Source organism: Mandrillus leucophaeus, unplaced genomic scaffold (assembly GCF_000951045.1).
Source record: "Mandrillus leucophaeus isolate KB7577 unplaced genomic scaffold, Mleu.le_1.0 Scaffold1222, whole genome shotgun sequence".
Lineage (NCBI taxonomy): Eukaryota > Metazoa > Chordata > Mammalia > Primates > Cercopithecidae > Mandrillus > Mandrillus leucophaeus.
Genome location: NW_012100566.1, coordinates 503,438 through 523,110, shown reverse-complemented (window position 1 = coordinate 523,110; position 19,673 = coordinate 503,438). Strand labels below are relative to the sequence as shown.

Here is a 19,673-nt window from a genome sequence, read left to right as displayed (position 1 = left end):
ACTCATAAATGGAAGCCGACCAGGTAAGAGAGTTTTTTATTGTATTCCTAATTTACAGACTGAGAAACTGGGGTACTGAAAACTTATGTAATTTAACTTCACCATAGCCAGTAAAAGCCTTAAAGGCGATAAGGAATACACATTTATGGGAAAATTCTATAGTATTACCTAGGGGTTAGAGTGAAAATGGTCTAGTACACTCCAGTCAATATTGATGTGCTGGGAGTACACTGGAGGTACAGATAGGTAAACTTGACTCAGGGAAGTGTTTGCCAAAGGAGGAATGCCATCAACAGGGCAGAAGAAGGAGCAGAGAATGATTTGGACAGAAGAACCATTTGCAAGAGGGCTGAAGGCAACAGCACAGCTGGGAAGAGAATTGCAAGTAGCTCCTAGAGTAGGAGAAAAATGAGGAAAGACAATGAACTAAAGAGGTAAGTAGAGGCTCAACGCCAAACAAACAAACAAAACTGTCAAAGTCACTCTAAAGAATTTGAACTTTATTCTCAAGACACTAGGAACTCATGAAAAGAACTGGTTAGTTGAGTCACAGGCTCAGATTTGACCTTCAGAGATACCACCTGACTGCACTGTGGAGAAAGGAGTAGAATGCCAGATAGGTGGAAAGAGCAGCTGGTGGTCTGGATTTGCATAATTTCTACAGAGAGAAGATACATTTAGGAGCTAGCTTTAACAGGACTTGTTAATTGATTGAATGTGGTGGTGGTGGTGGTGGTGGTGAGAATGAAGTAATGTTAAGGTGACTTTCAGGTTTCTGGGGCATTCATTTGGATGGAGGAAAGTATCCATTTTTTAAGACAGTGAATTCAGGAGGAAACAAGTCAGTTTCAAGGGTGGTGACATTTAATTCTAGATATGTTACATTTGAGCATCCAATTTTTAATGACCTGCGGGTAATTGTGCATATGGGATTTCGAGTTTAGGAAAAAGAACCGGACTGGAAATATGGATGTTGTATATGTCAGCCTGTAAATGTAAATGGAATTCATGGAAGAAGATGAAATTATACAAGGAGAATAAAGAATAAAAAAAGGAAATGAGCCAAAACTCCCCAAAATGGTAGCACATTTATTTATATTCCTGTCATATGTCTCATGTTTCAAGAGCAAGCCTCCATACTGATGCCACCATGCTTAGGCATAATGGCATGTGTATAATGGAATCTTTCTTCTTCTAAAAAACTTCAGTGAACTAGACCTAATTTTCCTTGTATGAAATAGATGGTGGGCCGGGTGTGGTGGCTCACGCCTGTAATCCCAGCACTTTGGGAGGCCAAAGTGGGTGGATTGCCTGAGGTCAGGAGTTCAAGACCAGCTTGGCCAACATGGTGAAACCCTGTCTCCACTAAAAATACAAAAAAATTAGCCGAGTGTGGTGGCCGGCACTTGTAATCCCGGCTACTTGGGAGGTTGAAGCAGGATAATTTCTTGAACCCAGGGGGTAGAGGTTGCAGTGAGCCGACATCGCGTCACTGTGCTCCACCCCAGCCTGGGTCACAGACGGAGACTCCATCTCAAAATAAAAATAAAAATAAACATAGATGGGGGATACTGAGCTGGAAAATCCTTACCATGACTGTAGTGTGTCTTGTCCACTCTCAAGCAGACAAAATCATAAATTCAAAACCAAGGTGCTATCATTATAGATATTTTCTAATTATAATTATACATCATCCAAAAAGGTAGTGAGGTTGTTGTTAATGGTAGCTGGAAATAAGAAAATGGGATACCGTATCTAAATTAGGGTGTGTTAACTTCAAAGTGAGTCTTTTCCTTTCCCCTGTAAATGGGAGTGATTTGCTACAGTGAAAAATCAATGGGCATTAGAGTCAGGGTTAAAGTCTCAACTCCACAAGCTATCTCCACTCCTCAATCATGGGCAGTTTACGTAACTCCAAGGACAGAGAAGCTTGGGCAAACAGCATGCAATAAACAATGTACAGAAGTGAAAACTTACTTTAAGCTTCCAGGATTTGTTTTTTGCTTTGTTCATGTTTTTTGTTTTGCTTTTCTTTTTCTTTTCTTTTCTTTTCTTTTTTTTTTTTTTTCCGCAACAAACACATTAGTTACCTTCTCTAGGTCGATTTCCTTACCCGGAGGAGGAAGGCCCCTTAGCACATGATCTCTGTGGTCTCCATTAGTTTCAACATCCTGTGGCTCTGATCACTTGTAAGTTAAGGAACAAACTTCACTGTGAAGTCCTGTAGCCTGAATCCAGCCCCAAACATCCACTCCCCCAACTGAGGGGGCCGGGAAGCACTTTTACCCTGGTAGCATTCTCAATCAACATGTGTCATTACTCAAAGCGCAAGTGGCCCAAGGTGCATATACTAATATTTTCCTCCAAGGTCTTAGTTTTCATTTTATTTTGAAACGTCACTGTCACTACTTTCATTATTACTATTACCAGGAATCCGTGATTGCCATCGAGGTCTACTAGAAGGTCATTCCCCATCCCCCACTCCGCCCAGCTTTATCCAGTGCACGAAGGCTGGCTATTTGTAACTCAATATACACTTTACAAAACCACGAGTTTTACGTTTTATTATTGTTTTTACTTTTGAAACCGATGTATGGGGGGAAACCCACCAGCATTAACGTTAAAAGAGCTGTTTTCATTGAAACCACTGTTTTATCTGTGGATGGTAGAATAATTTATCAGTGTCTTTAATTTGGAATTGAAAGTTTTCCTGAAAACACTGCTAATTAAACTTTACTTCCCTGAAGTTCTCTTAAATACCTCCAACTCCGAGAACTAGCCTAGTATTTGCTCACTCCCTTTTGCCTTTCGACTCCATTGGATATATGTTTCCCACGACGCAGTGGAGACTTCTGGCTGGAGAGGCTGGAAAATATAACTCTGAATTTCCTACAATCTCAGCTCCACTTTCTCCCGCGCGTAGGCCCCCGGCTGGAGCGGTGTTATTGTCACGTGGCCGCGGGGACGCCCGCAGCCTGGCCGGCCAATGGGCGCACGTCGGCCTCTCCCCGCCCCGCCTCGCTACTCCGTCGCGCGGGGAGTTGGCGCAGTGCCGCGGGGTGGAGGCGAAAAAGTTTTTTTTGCGTACAAGAAGGGGCTTCGGCGAGCCGACGCTGCTCAAGCTGCAACTCTGTTGCAGTTGGCAGTTCTTTTCAGTTTCCCTCCTGCTGTTTGGGGGCATGAAAGGGCTTCGCCGCCGGGAGTAAAAGAAGGAATTGACCGGGAAGCGCGAGGAACAAGCGCGCACGCGGCCGGGAGGGCGGGCGTGCACCCTCGGCTGGAAGTTTGTGCCGGGCCCCGAGCGCGCGCCAGCTGGGAGCGTCGGGCAGAGACAGAGGCCGCTGGACCGCGATGAGCGCGCCGAGTCTCCGTGCGCGCGCGGCGGCGTTGGGGCTGCTGCTGTGCGCGGTACTGGGGCGCGCGGGCCGGTCCGATAGCGGCGGCCGCGGGGCACTTGGGCAGCCCTCCGGGATAGCCGCCGAGCGCCAGTGCCCCACTACCTGCCGCTGCCTCGGGGACCTGCTGGACTGCAGTCGCCAGCGGCTAGCGCGTCTTCCCGAGCCGCTCCCGCCCTGGGTCGCTCGGCTGTAAGTGTTCTTCCCCGGTGGTGAGGGAGGCCGGGCCTCTGGGGTTTCGGGAAAACAGGAGCGGGCGAGGGCCTGGTTGCTTGGGGTTTGGCGTGCATTGCCTTTTTTGCCGGATAGCTCCTTCTGGCCCAGGCCGCGATCGGCGCTCCGTGGACGTGGAAAAAGAACTGTCTGGGCCTCAGTTTCCCTCCCACGTGCCTTGCGGGCGGCGCAGGTGGGCTTTTGGCGCGTCCTAACTGGCTGCAGGTAGCCTAGGGGAGGGGGCCAGTGACTACGCCATAGGCCTGGAATGAAGTCCTGCGCCCTATGCTAGCCGAGGGATTCAAATGCGCGCTCCTGCCAGGCCTGGGCGAGATAAGTGGCAACCTGCGCACATCAGGAGTTTGCTGTTCTCCCTGAGTTCTGAGTCTAGTTCAGCTTTAGTTTCTAGCTGCGTCAGACTCCTTTTCCTGTTGCCACCCAGTAACTGAAGTCAGGCTTTTCATCTGGGAAGCCCCCTCAACAGAATTCGGTCACTATCCAAGTTATGGTAGACGTACTTTTGTTCTCCCTCTGCTTGCTTTCACATTAGCAGACCGTAAGTTCCCACTCCTCAACCAGATTGTAAAGACTGGTCAGTAGCTGTGGAAAGGAAGGAACTCGATTATTCAGAATCAAGGGCGTGATTTCTGTAGCTCCTCAGCACGCCCAGACGGTTTAGGGGAGAGCGCAGGGTGCTCTTATGCAAGTGTTTGGATTTTAGCTGTGAAGTCTGAAAACCTGAAATCACTGCCAACTGCGTGAAGAACAAGAAAGAAAATGTAATTTAGTTGGAAATGCTGATCTTTTCCAAATGTCATCTGTCTTTCTATTCTTCCTCAGTCCCAGTTTTAAAATTGGAAGAGTACTGTAGAAAGTATACAATCAAAACTTGTATTTTTTGAAGTAGTTGTTCTGTTTAAAATAAAGTGCAGTTCATACGTAATCTTAAATTTTTACTTAGCAGAATTGCAATGAAAATTTTAAGTTCTTAAAACAAATCTAGTGAACTATTCCAATGCCCTAATCGTGGTAGGAGGTTTGGTCAGATGTTTAAGAATTTATATTTTAAAATTATTGTGCTAATCTAAATAACTTCTGTGAATGTAGAATTGTTGGCCATCAGAAAGTATACTCCTTGTGTTTTTAATAAGCCTTAGTTTAATAAAGTAGAATTAGAGAGTATTGGATTGATATTTAATTTCTTATCATGGGACGTTTTATTTAGTAGTTTTTATTACAATTGCAAGAGGAGATAAGGGCTTTAACGGAAAGCAGGGAGACTTTCAATTAGTTGTGGCTAATTCTGTTCAATTGCCTCTTGTGGAGGTCATGCTGCCTTATTCATGAAATGTGAATGGCTCTATTGACAACATATGGAACTGAACATGTAAATAACTGGAGGTGAACACTTAGGAATAATAGAGTGATGAGAAAGAGAAAATGAATACAGTGCTTCCTGGAGTGTATTTAGAAATGCTTAGATTATTCACGGCATCTAACTTGTATTCGATAGTTTTTCAATGTCAAGTTGTCTATTGTGATCTTGCTAGTGTGCAGTACTTTTTCTTTCGTGGATTTAGATGTTTAGAAAAAAGAAAATCTGTGTTGCCCTTGATTAGTAGTTGAGTTGAACCAAAAGGGGTTCGATACCTATTTAAACATTGTCTTAAAAGTAGCTGACCTAATTAGGATTTTGTTTTGCAGATAATTTGGTGGCACACTAAAAACAAATTAGAGTTTATTTGGTTAGCACAGTCTTTAATTACATTTCCGCCAGCAGTAAATTGTCTCAATACTAGTCCACATTCCTTAAATGTATGTGAAAATAAGTTCCACTTGTATAAATAAGCTCTCAGTCTGTTGTCAGGAACCCCACTGTGATCACTCATTGGACAGCTCTGTCATTCTTGTACTTCTGTGACTTTTAACCATCTTTGTAGGTGTCACCAAACCATGTGGTCTGAATTCTTTATTGTAAATATTTTTTTTGTTTGTACCTAAAACTCTAGAGGTCTCCTCTCTCCACTTTTGAAAGAGGCAGAAAAACACGTGGAATTGAGTTTTACTTTCTCTGTTATTTGGTATTTTAGAATAGGAGGTTCAAAAGGCTACTAAAGTTTTTCTTAATTAGAAAAATCATCCTAACGAGATGATTTCCGAGTTCAGATATAAATAGAAAAATGCATGTTTTTTTCCCACGTATCTTACCTTCTCTTTCCTCAGGTAATCAAAATAGTAGAAGTTTGTCTTTGGACTGGCTTATGAAAGCACTTTTCAGAAAAAGTTCAGTAACTGTCTTTCGTTTTGTTGAATTTGCAAGTTTAAGAAAAATCTCTACGTGTGTATGTATTTTTTCCACTTTATTTGGTTGTGATTTATTACTATAGGAGGCCCATAGGTGAAAAGTTGAATAGTTTGAGCTGTAAAATAATGATACTGTATCAGTACTCCTTTTAGAAAATAACCTCTAGTACTTTAATGAAAGTGGCTTTTAAAAGAGTAACTATGTGAGCGAGCCTTTGTCTAAAAAAAACAACCCAGTAACCATGTGAAGCCTTGCTCACAACTGCCATTAAAGGCAAGCTAGAGTTTGTCTAGAATTTGTGCTTAAACAGTTCTCAACCTAAAGAGGAATGCTTGTTAGAATGTTATTTAGCCCAGAGACGGAAAAGTTGCTAAATTGCCAATGAGAACTTCCAGTATTATTAAATTCTCACTGGCATTTCAGAATTATTTGTCTTATGTAGAAATGTTTGAGTTCTCAACAGGACCCAGGCGAAAGTCCCAAAGGTAGTTTCTGCTGGTGTGACTTCTTTAGTGTTGACCTGTTATAAATCTTCTGGTCCGTACCAGAATTGGGGGTGGGGTGGGGGTAATAGTCCTTATGGTTTTCACAGCTGTTTTTCTATATTTTCCAGACTAAAACTTGAATATAACAGGCTGATTTATGAGTCACTTTGGATCAGTGTCTTAAAACAGCTATAGCCTGGCTTTTTGTTTTTCAGCTTTCCAGATTTCTGCTGAATTAGCAGCTCTGCAGGCCCCAGTGGGATTGATTAAGAAGCTGTGCTGGATTTGCATTTAAAATTTGACTTGGAAGTCAGATTTCCAAATGCTAAAAGGAAGAAAATGATAGCTTGAACCAAATGTTGCAAATTGATTATTTTCATATATATTTATTCATTTGCTAATATGCAGGAAGAGAGAAGTCTGTCTAACCACGTAGAAAGAGTTTGATTTTCAAGTTTTGGCCAGCTGAGCTCTGGGTACATAGTTCACACTTCTGTGTCTTACTACCTTTCCCATTCATTAACCCCACTACAAAAAGCTTTTGTAAAAGTTTTGTGGGGAAGATGTTCATTAATGGAACTCTAAACATGAATAATCTCCTTTCTTATTGAATGTTTTATGATCTGGGTTTAAGAAAACATCGACATTGTACAACTTGAATCTGTTTTTAATGGTCTAGCCATAAAAACAATATAAGGAAGATTTAGGAAAATGTGACATCCCTTAACTGGAAAGTAATCATTTCTCAAATGTAAACTGTATTAAATCTAAATTTAGGTACACTAAAACTTTCATAGCTGTAAGTATTTGGCAGTAAATGTCATTTAAGGGGCTTTTTTTTTTTCCTCTTACATATAATGTAGTTTTAATAGTACACAAAACTCAGGAATGGAAGTGTGTTGCAATAACTGAAATATTCAAAGTTGCCAGCTCCTGCTTCTGGATCAGAAATGAGGGGTCCCCAGCATGTGCACTGGTCTCTGAAGGCAGTTTCTTATTTTTTACAGGTCTTTTGTAGGAGGAATCTTATCCCCTTACTAGTTGAAAAAAAGTTAGGCACTCTATCTCATTTCTCTCACAGGATTGCCCTGTGAAATAATCCTTAAAACGAAATGGAGAGCTCAGTTTTAGTTTTTTTTTTAAATTCTTAATTAAAAAGAAAATCACCTGTGTTAAATATTAATGCCAGATTGCTTCCCCCTTTCTTTTTAAGACCTGAAACAATAGGGGATGCAGTTTTACGCTGGCACAATGCTCTTTAGTTAAGTGGGTCCAAATGAGACTTTCTGTTGACTCAGGCTACCTCCCAGGTGAAAGACTCTTTTCCTTGGTTGTTTTTTAAACCATGTGGGAAATCTGTGACTGTCTGGGGTGCTAAAAGCACACAGGTTTTGTTTGAATCCTAACGTGAGTTGTTGGGCTCACGGTTTCCTTGATGAACTCCAGATGGACTTGAGCTGGGCTATGAGGGAAAGTGTCTGGCTCCAGCCAGCGTGGTGAGCATGCACAGCAGTGGTTGTAATTGCAGGATTTTTATAGTTTAAAGACTGTGCCAGATTTTTTTCGTGTTATAACTCTACCAGAACAAATCTACTCATGTCTGTCACTGTCTGGTAGGTCTTTGGGCAAGCATATTTCAAATAAAACCTTGCAGTTTTTTTTTTTTAGGTGAAAAAGAGAATCCAGGTTTATTCTCAAAACAAAAACTCAAAGACTGAAAGGATCTCTGATTTCTAATTGTTAACTAAACACTGAGTAACACTGTGCTTCTCTGGAGGTGGTTTCTCTTTAGTTACTTTTTAGAAGGGGTATACTTACGCATGTAACACATAATTCATGCTTTTCTCCAGTCAACTTTGGTTATTTAAAAATCTCTCTTTTAAACACTGAAAAGATTAGTATGGGTTGGATAACCTCTTTCAGTGGGAAGCTTCAAGCCATGCTATTTGTTAGCCTGGTTTTTCATCACTCTTGAACCATTTCATTTTTATCACACTGTTTTGAAGGCACATAGTGACTGTATTAACACATATGGGGAATATAACCAAGAATATTTGCTGGAATTTATTCCATATTTTGAATCTTAAATGAGATGACTTTCTAGCCTAGAGTATTGTATATGTATGATTTTGTTATTGTTTTTAATAGTAATGATGCTCTATGGAAATTGTTACTGAGTTAAATTGAGTTATTGAGTAAGAAGCACATTTATTTTAATGACTGAAATCTGTTCACAAGTTTTTGTGCAATCTGCTGAACTTTGTTAGATGGTGATGTGGTTTAAATTATATATTACCAGATATTGAAATTTGGGGAATTTAAGAAAGCAGAGGGTTTAGATTGTTTTCTACCCTCTCAACACTCACACACAAAATAATACTTTAAATTTAGTGCTTTAACGCAGAGAAACAAATATGTACGCAAAGCAATTTCTGTTTTCCTTGACTGCAATAAGGACATCGATGCTTAAATGTATAACAATGAAAAGAATTCTATAGAGGCTTTAGTTTCAGCAACCTGCCTAATTAGCTCCTTTTCATAAACCATGATGTCATCATATCAGGTTGGGAGTGGGGAGATGGGAGGGTGAAGCAGACCTGCCAGTTCACAAAAGATCTGTTCACCGTGTGCCAAAAAACATCTCTTAAAACGTTTGTGGGCTTAAAGTATTTGAATCTGCCAGTCTCCTTAAACTAATTTTGTCCTTGGAGCTTGTATTTTTGAGTTTGGCATTTTGGTTGCCATCTAGTTTGTGGACATAATAGACCAGTTATTTCTCCTGCTCCCACTAGTGTTCATAGAGATACTTCATGAGCCCACTTAGCAGTATCAGTGATGTTTAGAAATGACTTACAGTTTTAATTTTGTTTTCTTACAGGGACTTAAGTCACAACAGATTATCTTTCATCAAGGCAAGTTCCATCAGCCACCTTCAAAGCCTTCGAGAAGTGTGAGTCTTCATTATTTTGCTTTTAAGATTTGAGTAAAATACATTACCCCTTATGCTATTTAACTGTAAGGAATACTTGGATTATAGTGAGTTATTCAAATCTTTTAACTTGGGAGGTATCTTGAAATAATATGTAAAGTTTTCACCTCTGTAAATGAAAGATTACCTAATCAGCTTTTCTTTTTCTTTTTTTGGCATTTGTAGGAAACTGAACAACAACGAATTGGAGACCATTCCAAATCTGGGACCAGTCTCGGCAAATATTACACTTCTCTCCTTGTAAGTGAATATCAGCAGAATTTCTCGTGTATGTTTGCAGGAACCTTGAGTAGTAGTTGCATAGGGACTAGCATAGAGATCTTAGAAGAAAAAATTGAATATTTTCTTCAGGGCATAATAAAGATATGCTCTTTAAATTGGTTAACTTGTCTTCTAGCCTCTAACTCTGTCACCCCTAAATTTCATGTATTCTTATAACAACACACTTTACACTTTGCTGTCATTGCCGAACTGGTCTTCAAGATTCAAAGAGGCCAGCTTTACACCATAGAAATGTGTATTTGATCATATTCTGTAGACTAGGACTTTAATTCTGATATTGCTCAATGGTTGACATGGGGATCTGTGGATTATGTATTACTTAGTTCCTAGTGGAGAATGATCAGAGTTGTTTTGTGAGGAGAAACTGGAGTTGAGAAGAAGCCATTGGAGTATCCTCTTTTAAGAGTGGTACCTGCAGTGGAAATCAGAGACATCAACTCAAAAAAAGTAAATATGTGACTGAAGACAGAAATAACTTTGCAGGTTATTTTGCAAATATGAATTTTCAAATACAATTAAGGTTGTACCAAGTTTTCTGTGTTTTTAGTGTAGGTAACGTGTATATACATGCACCGACGTAGGTTTTGGAATAATTTTGACTTTCAGCATTTAAAGGTAGCATTTAGAATGCCTGTGGTTTAATTTCTAAAATCTAATAAGCTTACCACCTTAATCTTAAATAATTTAAAAATATATTTAAGCTACTGATGTTAAAAAATGTTTTTCTTTAAGCAACTTAAGGAAAAAAACCACCATTGTTAGTTGCTTCTGAGAGAGGTGTTGGGAGGGTTGAAATTATACAGTAAATTTCAGGAAAGCTGTTCAATTAATAGAGTGATCACTACCCAATTGCTTACATCTGGTGATTTATAGCGGTTTGTTTTTACTGAGGGCCCAGGTCAGCCAAGTCACGGGTGCAGCCGCTGTGTCTGCTTTCCTCTGTTTGAATAAGAGCTAAGTGACATTTGATACTGATGTGGTTTTTCCAAAGATCAGAAACAGAAAGGAATGAAAGAAAAAGCAGTTGGTATTTGACAAATAAACACTGTATTTAAAAAACATTTTTATGCTAGCATAAATACCTTTTTTCTTTGTTTTTTACACTTGCTTAAAATGTTAGAATCTAAATGGAGTGCTGGTTTTGGTATCGTAAACATCTGCAGCTATTCTTGTTTGACCAAGGTGGCCTTTTTAAATTCCACTTTGCTCTTTCTGTCCTCGCACTGCATATTGGCAGTTTCTGTCAGTATGTTTAAGAGAGCTTGAGGGTCGCGGCATACTTCATGGCTGAGAGGATCCGCAGTGCAGTTTTGTAATCTGGGTGGGGGGTGGGGAAAGCAGTCTATTCTTTGGCATGGTATAGTGTTGAAAGCATTACGAACTTGTGAGGAAGTTAGAAAATTATAAGTAACCTAGTGTTTTACACTTTAACGTTATACTTGGAAAGCTACAGTGATCTCTCAAAAGTTAGAAATTTGTGCTCCTTCAAAATTTGTCCTCTTCTCCATATTGTTTTTGTGTTTCACTTTAGCAAGTGCTGGGTGTGAAATCACCCTGAATAATTTCACTTTCTTTCTCCTTAATGAGTTATGGTACGTCTGGCCAGTGATTTCTTTGTTCATCTCACATACTGATACATCCAATGTGTTACCTGGATTACATAGACTCTGCGAAGAGTAATTTATATCATGGGTCTGATAATTCAATGTGGAGAGTAAAAACTTCTTTTTATACCAATGAAATATCTTGAAAAATTTACCTCTCTGGTTGTTTTCATCTAAAAATGTTTTGTTTCCTCCTGCAGGCTTCATTGGATATTGTAATACACAGTCATTGTTTCTCAAGCACTTTTAATTTCTGTGTTGTGTAGAGGAAAACATTTTCTTTTATGTAGAAACACTTGAAAATAAAGCTAAAAATGAGTTCTGAAATACTTTTCTGAGACTTAAAGAAGAAAATCTCTTAAGTTATATAACATGACACAGATTGAAAACTTGCTGTAGCACCACAATTAAATCTCATATCTTTCAAAATAGTTTTTAGAATGATTTGACTTTCATATTAAGAGTTTTTGTGGTTTTTTTGTGTCTTTTACATTTTGCAGAGGAAAACATTTTTATGGGTTATTTGCACAGGTTAAATAGTTTGAAAACTTGTGTTTAAAGAAAATGAGTAATTAGTTGAAGTCTTAATCATAGGATTTAATATTACTGTTCCATACTCTTTCTACTCTATGCCATGAAGACCCCTCCCAGCTGGAGGGGCTGCATGCAGAGAACACTGTCCTGGTGAGACTTGTCTTCTCATAGCTATAGGAGCCAGGAGCTGATAATTGGATCAAAGGGAACCCCATGTCCAGAGACGAGTTCAGTTAGGGACCTATTCTCATAATATCAGGGAATCTGGGATGATAGGAATCTGGGATAATCTTCCCACTAACAAAGCTCATCTCTAACCTTTTTAGGAATCTTTTAGCATGTACAAGGCCTGAATAGAAATGCTTTGCTTTGAATCCCACACAGAACTAGCTGAGAAGTCAACCAATGTGCTAGGTACAAGGCATGATTTGTATATTTTTTAAATTTTTCTCTCCCAATATCCTAGCTATAGCAGGATGACATATTTTAAAAAGTGGAATAATCTTTGGAGTGAACATATCTTACAGTAAAACTCTATCGACCTGGCTTACATAAGGGAGTTGATTTTTCTGAAGGTATGAACTCTGGCTTTGTGTGATGTGAAATGACCTGCTCGAGCATTGGACATGATTGAAACCTGTGCCCTGGGTTAGGGAAGTTTGAATCCATGAGTTCTACAACATTGTAGTTGAACAAAAGAGCCTTGTTGGTTATTGGAGCTAGTTGGGTCTTAGTCTTGATGCTAGTGGTTTATATAGTGTTACCCAGCATGCAGATGCTGGCCCGGTGTCCTAGAGTTGAAGAGTGTTAGGTCAGTGACTGTCAAAGAGGTACCTTAGGGTACTTGTTAGATTCTCAGACACTATCCCTAGAGATTCTAAATTAGTAGATTTGGGTGGGGCCCAGGAGTATCAATTTTAACATATGCAATATTCTAATCAGATACTGCATAAATATTTCTAGAGTTACTGATAAGGGTCATATCATAAGTAAGCCTTTTCTCTTTATTTCTTATCTCAAAAGTAGAGCATTTCTTCTTAGTCCATCATTGTCTTATAGCCTGTCATCTTTCCAGAGGTGACATTGTCATCATTCCAGAGAGGTTGTTATATATATTGATGACCTTTGCTGGTAGGACACCAAAACATGTACTCTACCAATGGAAAGCCATTGAAGAGGTGTAAAGCAGGGTGACATGATCAGATCTGCTATTTGAAAATGTCACACTGTCTTTAGTGTGGCAAATGACCTGGAGGTGGCAGGAGAATGGTTTAGAGGGGCAGATAATTAAACCACGTGATAGTTGACAAGCTGTGGTGGCCTGTTCTCCAGTGAAGTCACATCAGTAGAACAGTGATTAAAAGTAAAGCTCAAGTCAGGTGGCCTTTAATTAACTGTTGGCTCCACCCTTTGCCAGGTTTGTAACCTTGAGCAAGTTACTCACTGACCGTGTTTTCTCATCTCTAAAATGAGAATAATGCTGGTGTCTATCTCATAGAGTTACTGTGAAGATACAGAGAATACAGGTAAAGCTGTCTTACATGTACTGAGTGCTCAGTGAATGTGAGCTGTGATAAGGATGATGATTCATTCAACTGCAATTTATTGAGTATCTGCTATGTACCAAGCCCTCTTTTAAGTGCTGGGACACCCAGTGAAAAAGCATGTAGACTCCCTCTTATCCTGAGGCCTGAGGCTTCCATTCTAGTGAGGAGAGGAAAATAAATAAGTAAATAAACATCAAAAGAAAAGATAACATCAGTTCATGATCAATGCTATGGAGGAAAAGAAAGGAGAATAAAGGGATTAGAGAGCTCTGGCAGTTGTTCTTTAATGTAATTAGGAAAGGCACATATTTACCAAATCCTGCTATGTTCTGGGTACTGATCTGAGGTTAGGATTCAGAAAACAGACAGGAATCCCTGCCCTCATAGAGCTGACCACCTCATGGAAGGAGAAACACAAAAAACAAGAGATGTGATCAGAAGGGGATAAGTGCTGGAGAGAAGCAGCAGGGAAGAGGTGTCAGAAGACTGTGACCAAAGAGGGGTTTTACAGTTTTAAATGGGGATGTAGGGAAAGGCTTGCCAGGAGGAAGATACTTGAATCAGGGACTGAAAGTGAGGGAGGGAGTTGTGTGTGTTTCTGGGGACATTGGGTCATCTCCGCTAAGCCTGCCCTTCCACATTTGGGCCCATCTTACCTTGTATATCCAACTTACATAGTAATTAAATAATTTTGTTTGTATTTTTCTCCTCTGCTGTATTTTGAGGCCTCAGTAGCTAACTCTTCTTTTCCCCAGCATTTAGTGCAGGTATATGGCATAAATTAGTGCTTAATTAATGTATGAATTACATTATCTATGAATGTATGAATTAAAGAATATTCATAGAGTAACCACATGCTGCACTTAGCGTAATTCAGACAGATCTCCTTCTGTACACTTAGTTTAAACCAGTGGCTAAAGATTTACAGTGGCAACAGCATACCTATGTTTTACATAACTTGTGTTCAACTATGCACACTTGAGGAAATAACAATAATAAATTCTGACAACAGCAATAACAATTAAAAGGAAAAAAAGAACAAGAGAAGTAACTTAACACAAAGATTCAGCTCACCACCCTAAGCTGGTGAGTGCATGCCCTGGTGTATGTATGAGGTGGGAAATAAAAGCCTCCTTTCCCATATGCCTTTCTAAGCATGAATATCTCAGCCCCCTGAAGGTGACATTGGTGTTCAGATATACAGCTTTTTCACAACCCCCTGCCCTTCACACTTCTGAACTGCTTTGACAGACCCTGAACCAGAGATTTAAAATGCGCTACAATGACAAAACCCTCCTGTTTCCAAATTGATCTCTTCCCACACTGAAGGAGAACTGCCCATGTTAGAGTCACTGAGAGGGGAGAACTGTCTACATAAAGTACCTTGCTGAAGTCATAAGCGATCTTCAAGAGTGTATTGATGATACGTGGTTTTCTCCCATCTGCTGGCTTGGAACCTAATGCCGCGAGATGTGGTTCCATCACATCATGCATCCTTCTGTGTTGGAGATGCTTTGGGGGTGCAGGAAAGTAGGACAGTCATGCCCATTGCTATGCTACAGAGATCAATACTGGGTGGTAGGAAGTACTGGCAATTTGTATGTCATGAATAGTTATTGTAGAATCCCAAGGATGGCAATTTTTCTTTTCCAGTTTTGAAGCGTTTACAAGCACAGCATGTGTAGTCTCTAATGGCATGGTCACACATCTCCTTCCAGGGTCCGACTTCTATCTTAGCGAGCTCTCAATCCCCTCAGCCCACTAGAGTCTCAGACACACAGAAGGTACTCACTAAGAATCGAGTGGACAAGAGAAATCACAGGCCCTTGTGCAATAGAGGGGAGCCCTGAGCTGGGAACTGGACTCACAGAAGCGCAGATTTTCGTCTCGTCTCACGCTACTAACCTGTCTGACCTTAGGCAGACTTAATTAACTTTTCGTTGTTTATCTGTGAAAACAGTCTAAGATGTCTGCCCATCTCCTGGGGTTCCGGTAAAGGATCAAATGGCATAATGTACATGAAAGAGTTCTGAAAGTGTGAGCACAGGCAGCTGCTGCTTTTGCATTGTGGTGGGCTTGGCAGAGGAGCAGAGACTGGAGGCAGTGGGCCAAAGTGGATTCTTGAATGGGAGGGTCACAGGAGGAATGCAGGATTTAGAAACATTATCCTGGCAGCAAGAGATGAGGGAAGGAAAAACCACTTTGCATTGGGGGTGAATTTTCAGGAAAACTTCCACTCTCTTCAAATAGTTCCTAATAATTTTGGTGGGTACTCAATTATAAGTAACAGCAGTATTTGTAGCCTGAGGGCTTGTGTATCTATAAAGTGAATTTCAAGCGCTTCAGAATGCCCAGCAACAATGCCTACTATGTACTAAGTGCTAGGGAACAAAGGAAAAGTAGGATTTGGCCCCCACTTTCAAGGTGCTCTGAACAAGAGAGAAGACCGATGGTAAAGACATAGCACACGTGGGGTGTGCCCGGGACAGTGGAGGATGCCTGGGCCACCGCATAGATTTCAGGATGTGCGGAGCATGGGGGAAGTGAGGAGGAGAAGGAAGGAAACTTGTGTGAGTTGGTAGAGATCAGCTCAGGAAGCTTCTTCCATGCTTAGCTGGTTTGCATGTTTGGAGAGTCTTCATTGAAGACTTTAAAAAAAAAAAAAAAAAAAAAAAAAAAACTCGAAGACTTTAAAAAAAAAAAAAAAAAAAAAACGGGAATAAAATGACTACACTTAAGCACAGAATCTGCTTTTCTCCTTTTCTTTGATAGCCATTAGAGAAAAAGTCATTCATTTTCATTCGTTAAAGTCATTTAATTTTCAAAATCAAGTGGATAAAAACAAATGTGACTTTGATAATAAATAATTATGACTTGCCAAATGCCTCTTACCCACTGACCCCGGGAGCTGTTCAGTGTTCGGAGCCCTACTGTGTGTTAGGACCACATCTCTTTTTCTCACAAAGGGAAACGGGCCATGAGGTGGGAGTCAGGAGCGTTGGCTTATGAATGATGAATAGGGTAGAGTTGGCCGGAGTGATCACAAATCAGATCTGCAATATTCCACTATTTATATACTGAACCCAGCACCATATTAAGTGAGAATTTCATTCATAAGCATGCATTTCTCATTACATTCCAAAAATCAGACCATTAAAAAAACAAGTTTGGGAAACTCTTATTCGAGAGACTGTTGCTTGGTCACATGGCATAGAGTTTATTAAATTCATCAAACTTAACCTATAACTTTAAAGTAATATTGATATTTTAATGTGCTCTGAATTCAGAGGTAAAGTTGCAAAGAGGGAAGGCAAGCATTAAATGTATTTTCAAGTGATGATGTCTCTCAGTAACGTTGTGCAGTAGAGCTCAAAGAATTGCTACCTTTTTTTAAAAAACGGAACTTTTATAACTCAGTATTTGAAAAGTGGTCGTTTGTCATATTAATTATGGAAGTTGGGGAGCAGCTTTAGCCACAATTAGAACTTAAGTTTCTGGGGAAATGGGAGAGTTTTGTTTTTATGAAGTGGACAGAAACCATATCCCATCCTTATACTCTCGTCTTAGTGTAGAGAAACCCATGGAACTTGACCGTCTTTACTGCCAAATTTATCTAGAACGTGTGCTGTCCTGATGCAGATGAATGGGCTGTTCCCTTCACATGTAAAGAACATCATTGTATTAGAGGTTGTCCTAGTTTGTTTTCTGTTGCTTATAGCAGAAGACCTGAAACCTATGCAGAAAGCTATACAGAATACCTATAACATCTTTAATTTATACAGAAAATGAATTTATTTCTTATTGTGGAGGCTGAGAAGTCCAAAGTTGACGGGCCTCATTTGGTGAACCTTTTTGCTGGTAGGGACTCTGCAAAGTCCCTAAGCCATGTGGGGCATCTTGTGTCAAGGGGGCCTGAGCACACTAGCTCAGGTTCTTTTCCTCTTATAAAGCTGCCAGTCTCACTCCCATGATAACTCATTAATCTATTAACCCAGTAATTCACAAATAGACTAATCCATTCATCAGGGCAGAGCCCTCATGGCACAATCAACTCTTAAAGGCCCTATCAGTACGACCGCATTGAGCGTTACATTTCAACATGAATTTTGGAGAGGAGCGATGTTAAAACCACAGCAGGGGACTGCAGCCTTCACCAGTACATACAGACCAGATATTACGTTTAATGGAAATAAACTTATGAAGCTCAAGTCTTACAAAATAAACACATAAACATCTTAATATGATAAGTTGTAATGTTTTATTGGATTTTAAAGTGTTTATAGATGAGTTACACATAAAAGAGAGTTTGCTATACACAGAGCTGTATTTGTGACAAACACTGTAAGTTTATCTTCATATTTAAATATAAACTGGTCCCCAGAATTCAAGGTTGCTAGGTTTTTGAATTCTCAATTTAGAATGGCCGTATTTGACACACAAATTTGTGATTGTTGCATAGTTCCTTAAACCCTTCAACAGTTCTCATTGCTCTTAGGTGAAGAGAAGAATCCTCAAGATATACAATGCTCTGCATAATCTGCTTCCTGTTGGCCCACTGAGCAGTCTCTGTAGTCACCCCTCAGTTCTCCAGATGTGCTAGGTTGTTCCAGCCCTGGGTCCTTTTGCATATGCATTTCCCACTGCCTAGAATACTCACCCTGCCTGCACTCTGTTTAAATCAGACCCTTAGGTTTCCCCTTATACATGTTTATATCTCCATTATTATAATGTCTACTTTATCATCATATAAATAATTGTATTTTTTATTCATCTATTTGTTATTCTTTAAAAAGTTTCCCCCACCAAAATGAAATTTTATAGCAGCTGAGATCATGTCTATTATTTTCTCCATTGCAACCCTGGCATGTAGCACAGTGCTTGGCCCATGATGGATGCTCAGTACGTGTGTGTTGGATGAATGAATGGATGGCTTAGTCCAGATTAATATATATGTATATATGGGTAACTTTTCTGTTCCTGCATCTCCATTGTTTTCCTTAATAAGACTTGGTTTTTCCAAGGTAACGACAATTTTAGATTTGACAGTGACTCATTTTGGGCAACCTTTCTGTGGTGTTGAAGCCCGTAAAATTCATTCCCACCTGCTTGACTTGACTTCTCAGTATCGCTTGCCACAAAAACTCTTGTATTACCGATATTTATCCTGAACCTACACCATTCTCTCATGCCCTCTCTCACCTTCATTCTATTAATAGCCATTTCAGTTGGTGCTTTAAAGTATCAGGTACAACTTCTACCAAGAGACTTCTCTGTGCCAAAAGGAGACTTGTTCTGCCAAGAGAGACAAGACAATAAAGCTACAGCTAGTTTCTTTTCATGATTGGGATGGCAAGATTCAACATGTGTCTCTATCCTGGCCTAGTTATTTTTCCCTCTTCTCTTCCTTATTTTGGTTTCTCAGTTGTCTTCTCTAGGGCAGAGGTTCCGGGCTCTCATTTGATAGACCAAAACAATGAAACAGAGCTCTGGCAGTACCACCTCCTCTCTTTTTGGCTGAAAGTTGCTTAAGTACTAAATTTAAAACATGAAAGAAAAGGTAATTATAAATATAAACACCTCCTTTCTGATACTTCAAATCACCTGCCTGCTGTCTCCCTGTCTCTCATATAGCTTTATCGAGCAGATAGAGCAGTCTCTAGAGTGAGGTGGAAGGCAAAATGAAATATTAAGGTAATATTCATGCTGCAGGTATCATACAGCATAGGATAAACATGGTAAACATTCTTCGACTGTCAGTTTTAGTGTGCATGAGCAATTTTAACCATTTTTAAAATAAGAAAGTATGAAATAGAATCAAAATGAGCCTTTTTTTTTTTTTTTTTTTTTAAGAATAAGATGCTTTTGAATTGAGTCACATCACTTTGTGATCCCACACAAAGTATCGACCTAGGATAGAGGACAGTACTCTTCAAAGATGAATGGATATTTACAGACTCAGGGAAGTAGTCAATTAATTGTATAGGTCTCTCTTTCTCTTATTCTCCTCTGGCCTTTCCTGTCTTAATTTTCTCAGTACACTTACCATGTAAATTTTAAAGAAAAGGTGAAAGGAGTTAGGAACAGCTTGCTATATTATATTATATCACTGGTGATAACCATTTGTTGATAGTTTAGTGTGTTGTTGCATAATTCTGGTAACTTGGAATCAGAAGAGACATTTTCCTCTATGGAGAAATCCCTGGAAGGGTGGTTGTCTGACCTACCTCTCCTTAATCACTTCTAAGAATAGAAGGTCATTCTTGGTGAGCAGCCTTTCTGTAGTGACTAATTCTAATTGCTAGTTTTTTTAATACGTTAA

The 19,673-nt window shown here is 39.7% G+C and overlaps 1 protein-coding gene across 1 annotated transcript in view; it reads left to right on the top strand.

The window, feature by feature from the left end:
• Positions 1-3,067: 3,067 nt before the first annotated feature.
• The window catches only part of LRIG3 (leucine-rich repeats and immunoglobulin-like domains 3), a 52,698-nt gene continuing 36,092 nt past the window's right edge, over positions 3,068-19,673 (top strand). Inside the window, exons 1-3 of the mRNA XM_011971455.1 lie at positions 3,068-3,587; positions 9,277-9,348; positions 9,553-9,627. Coding sequence (XP_011826845.1) covers positions 3,352-3,587; positions 9,277-9,348; positions 9,553-9,627 — 383 coding nt within the window. The 5' untranslated portion in view covers positions 3,068-3,351. The remainder of the gene's footprint in view (positions 3,588-9,276; positions 9,349-9,552; positions 9,628-19,673) is intronic.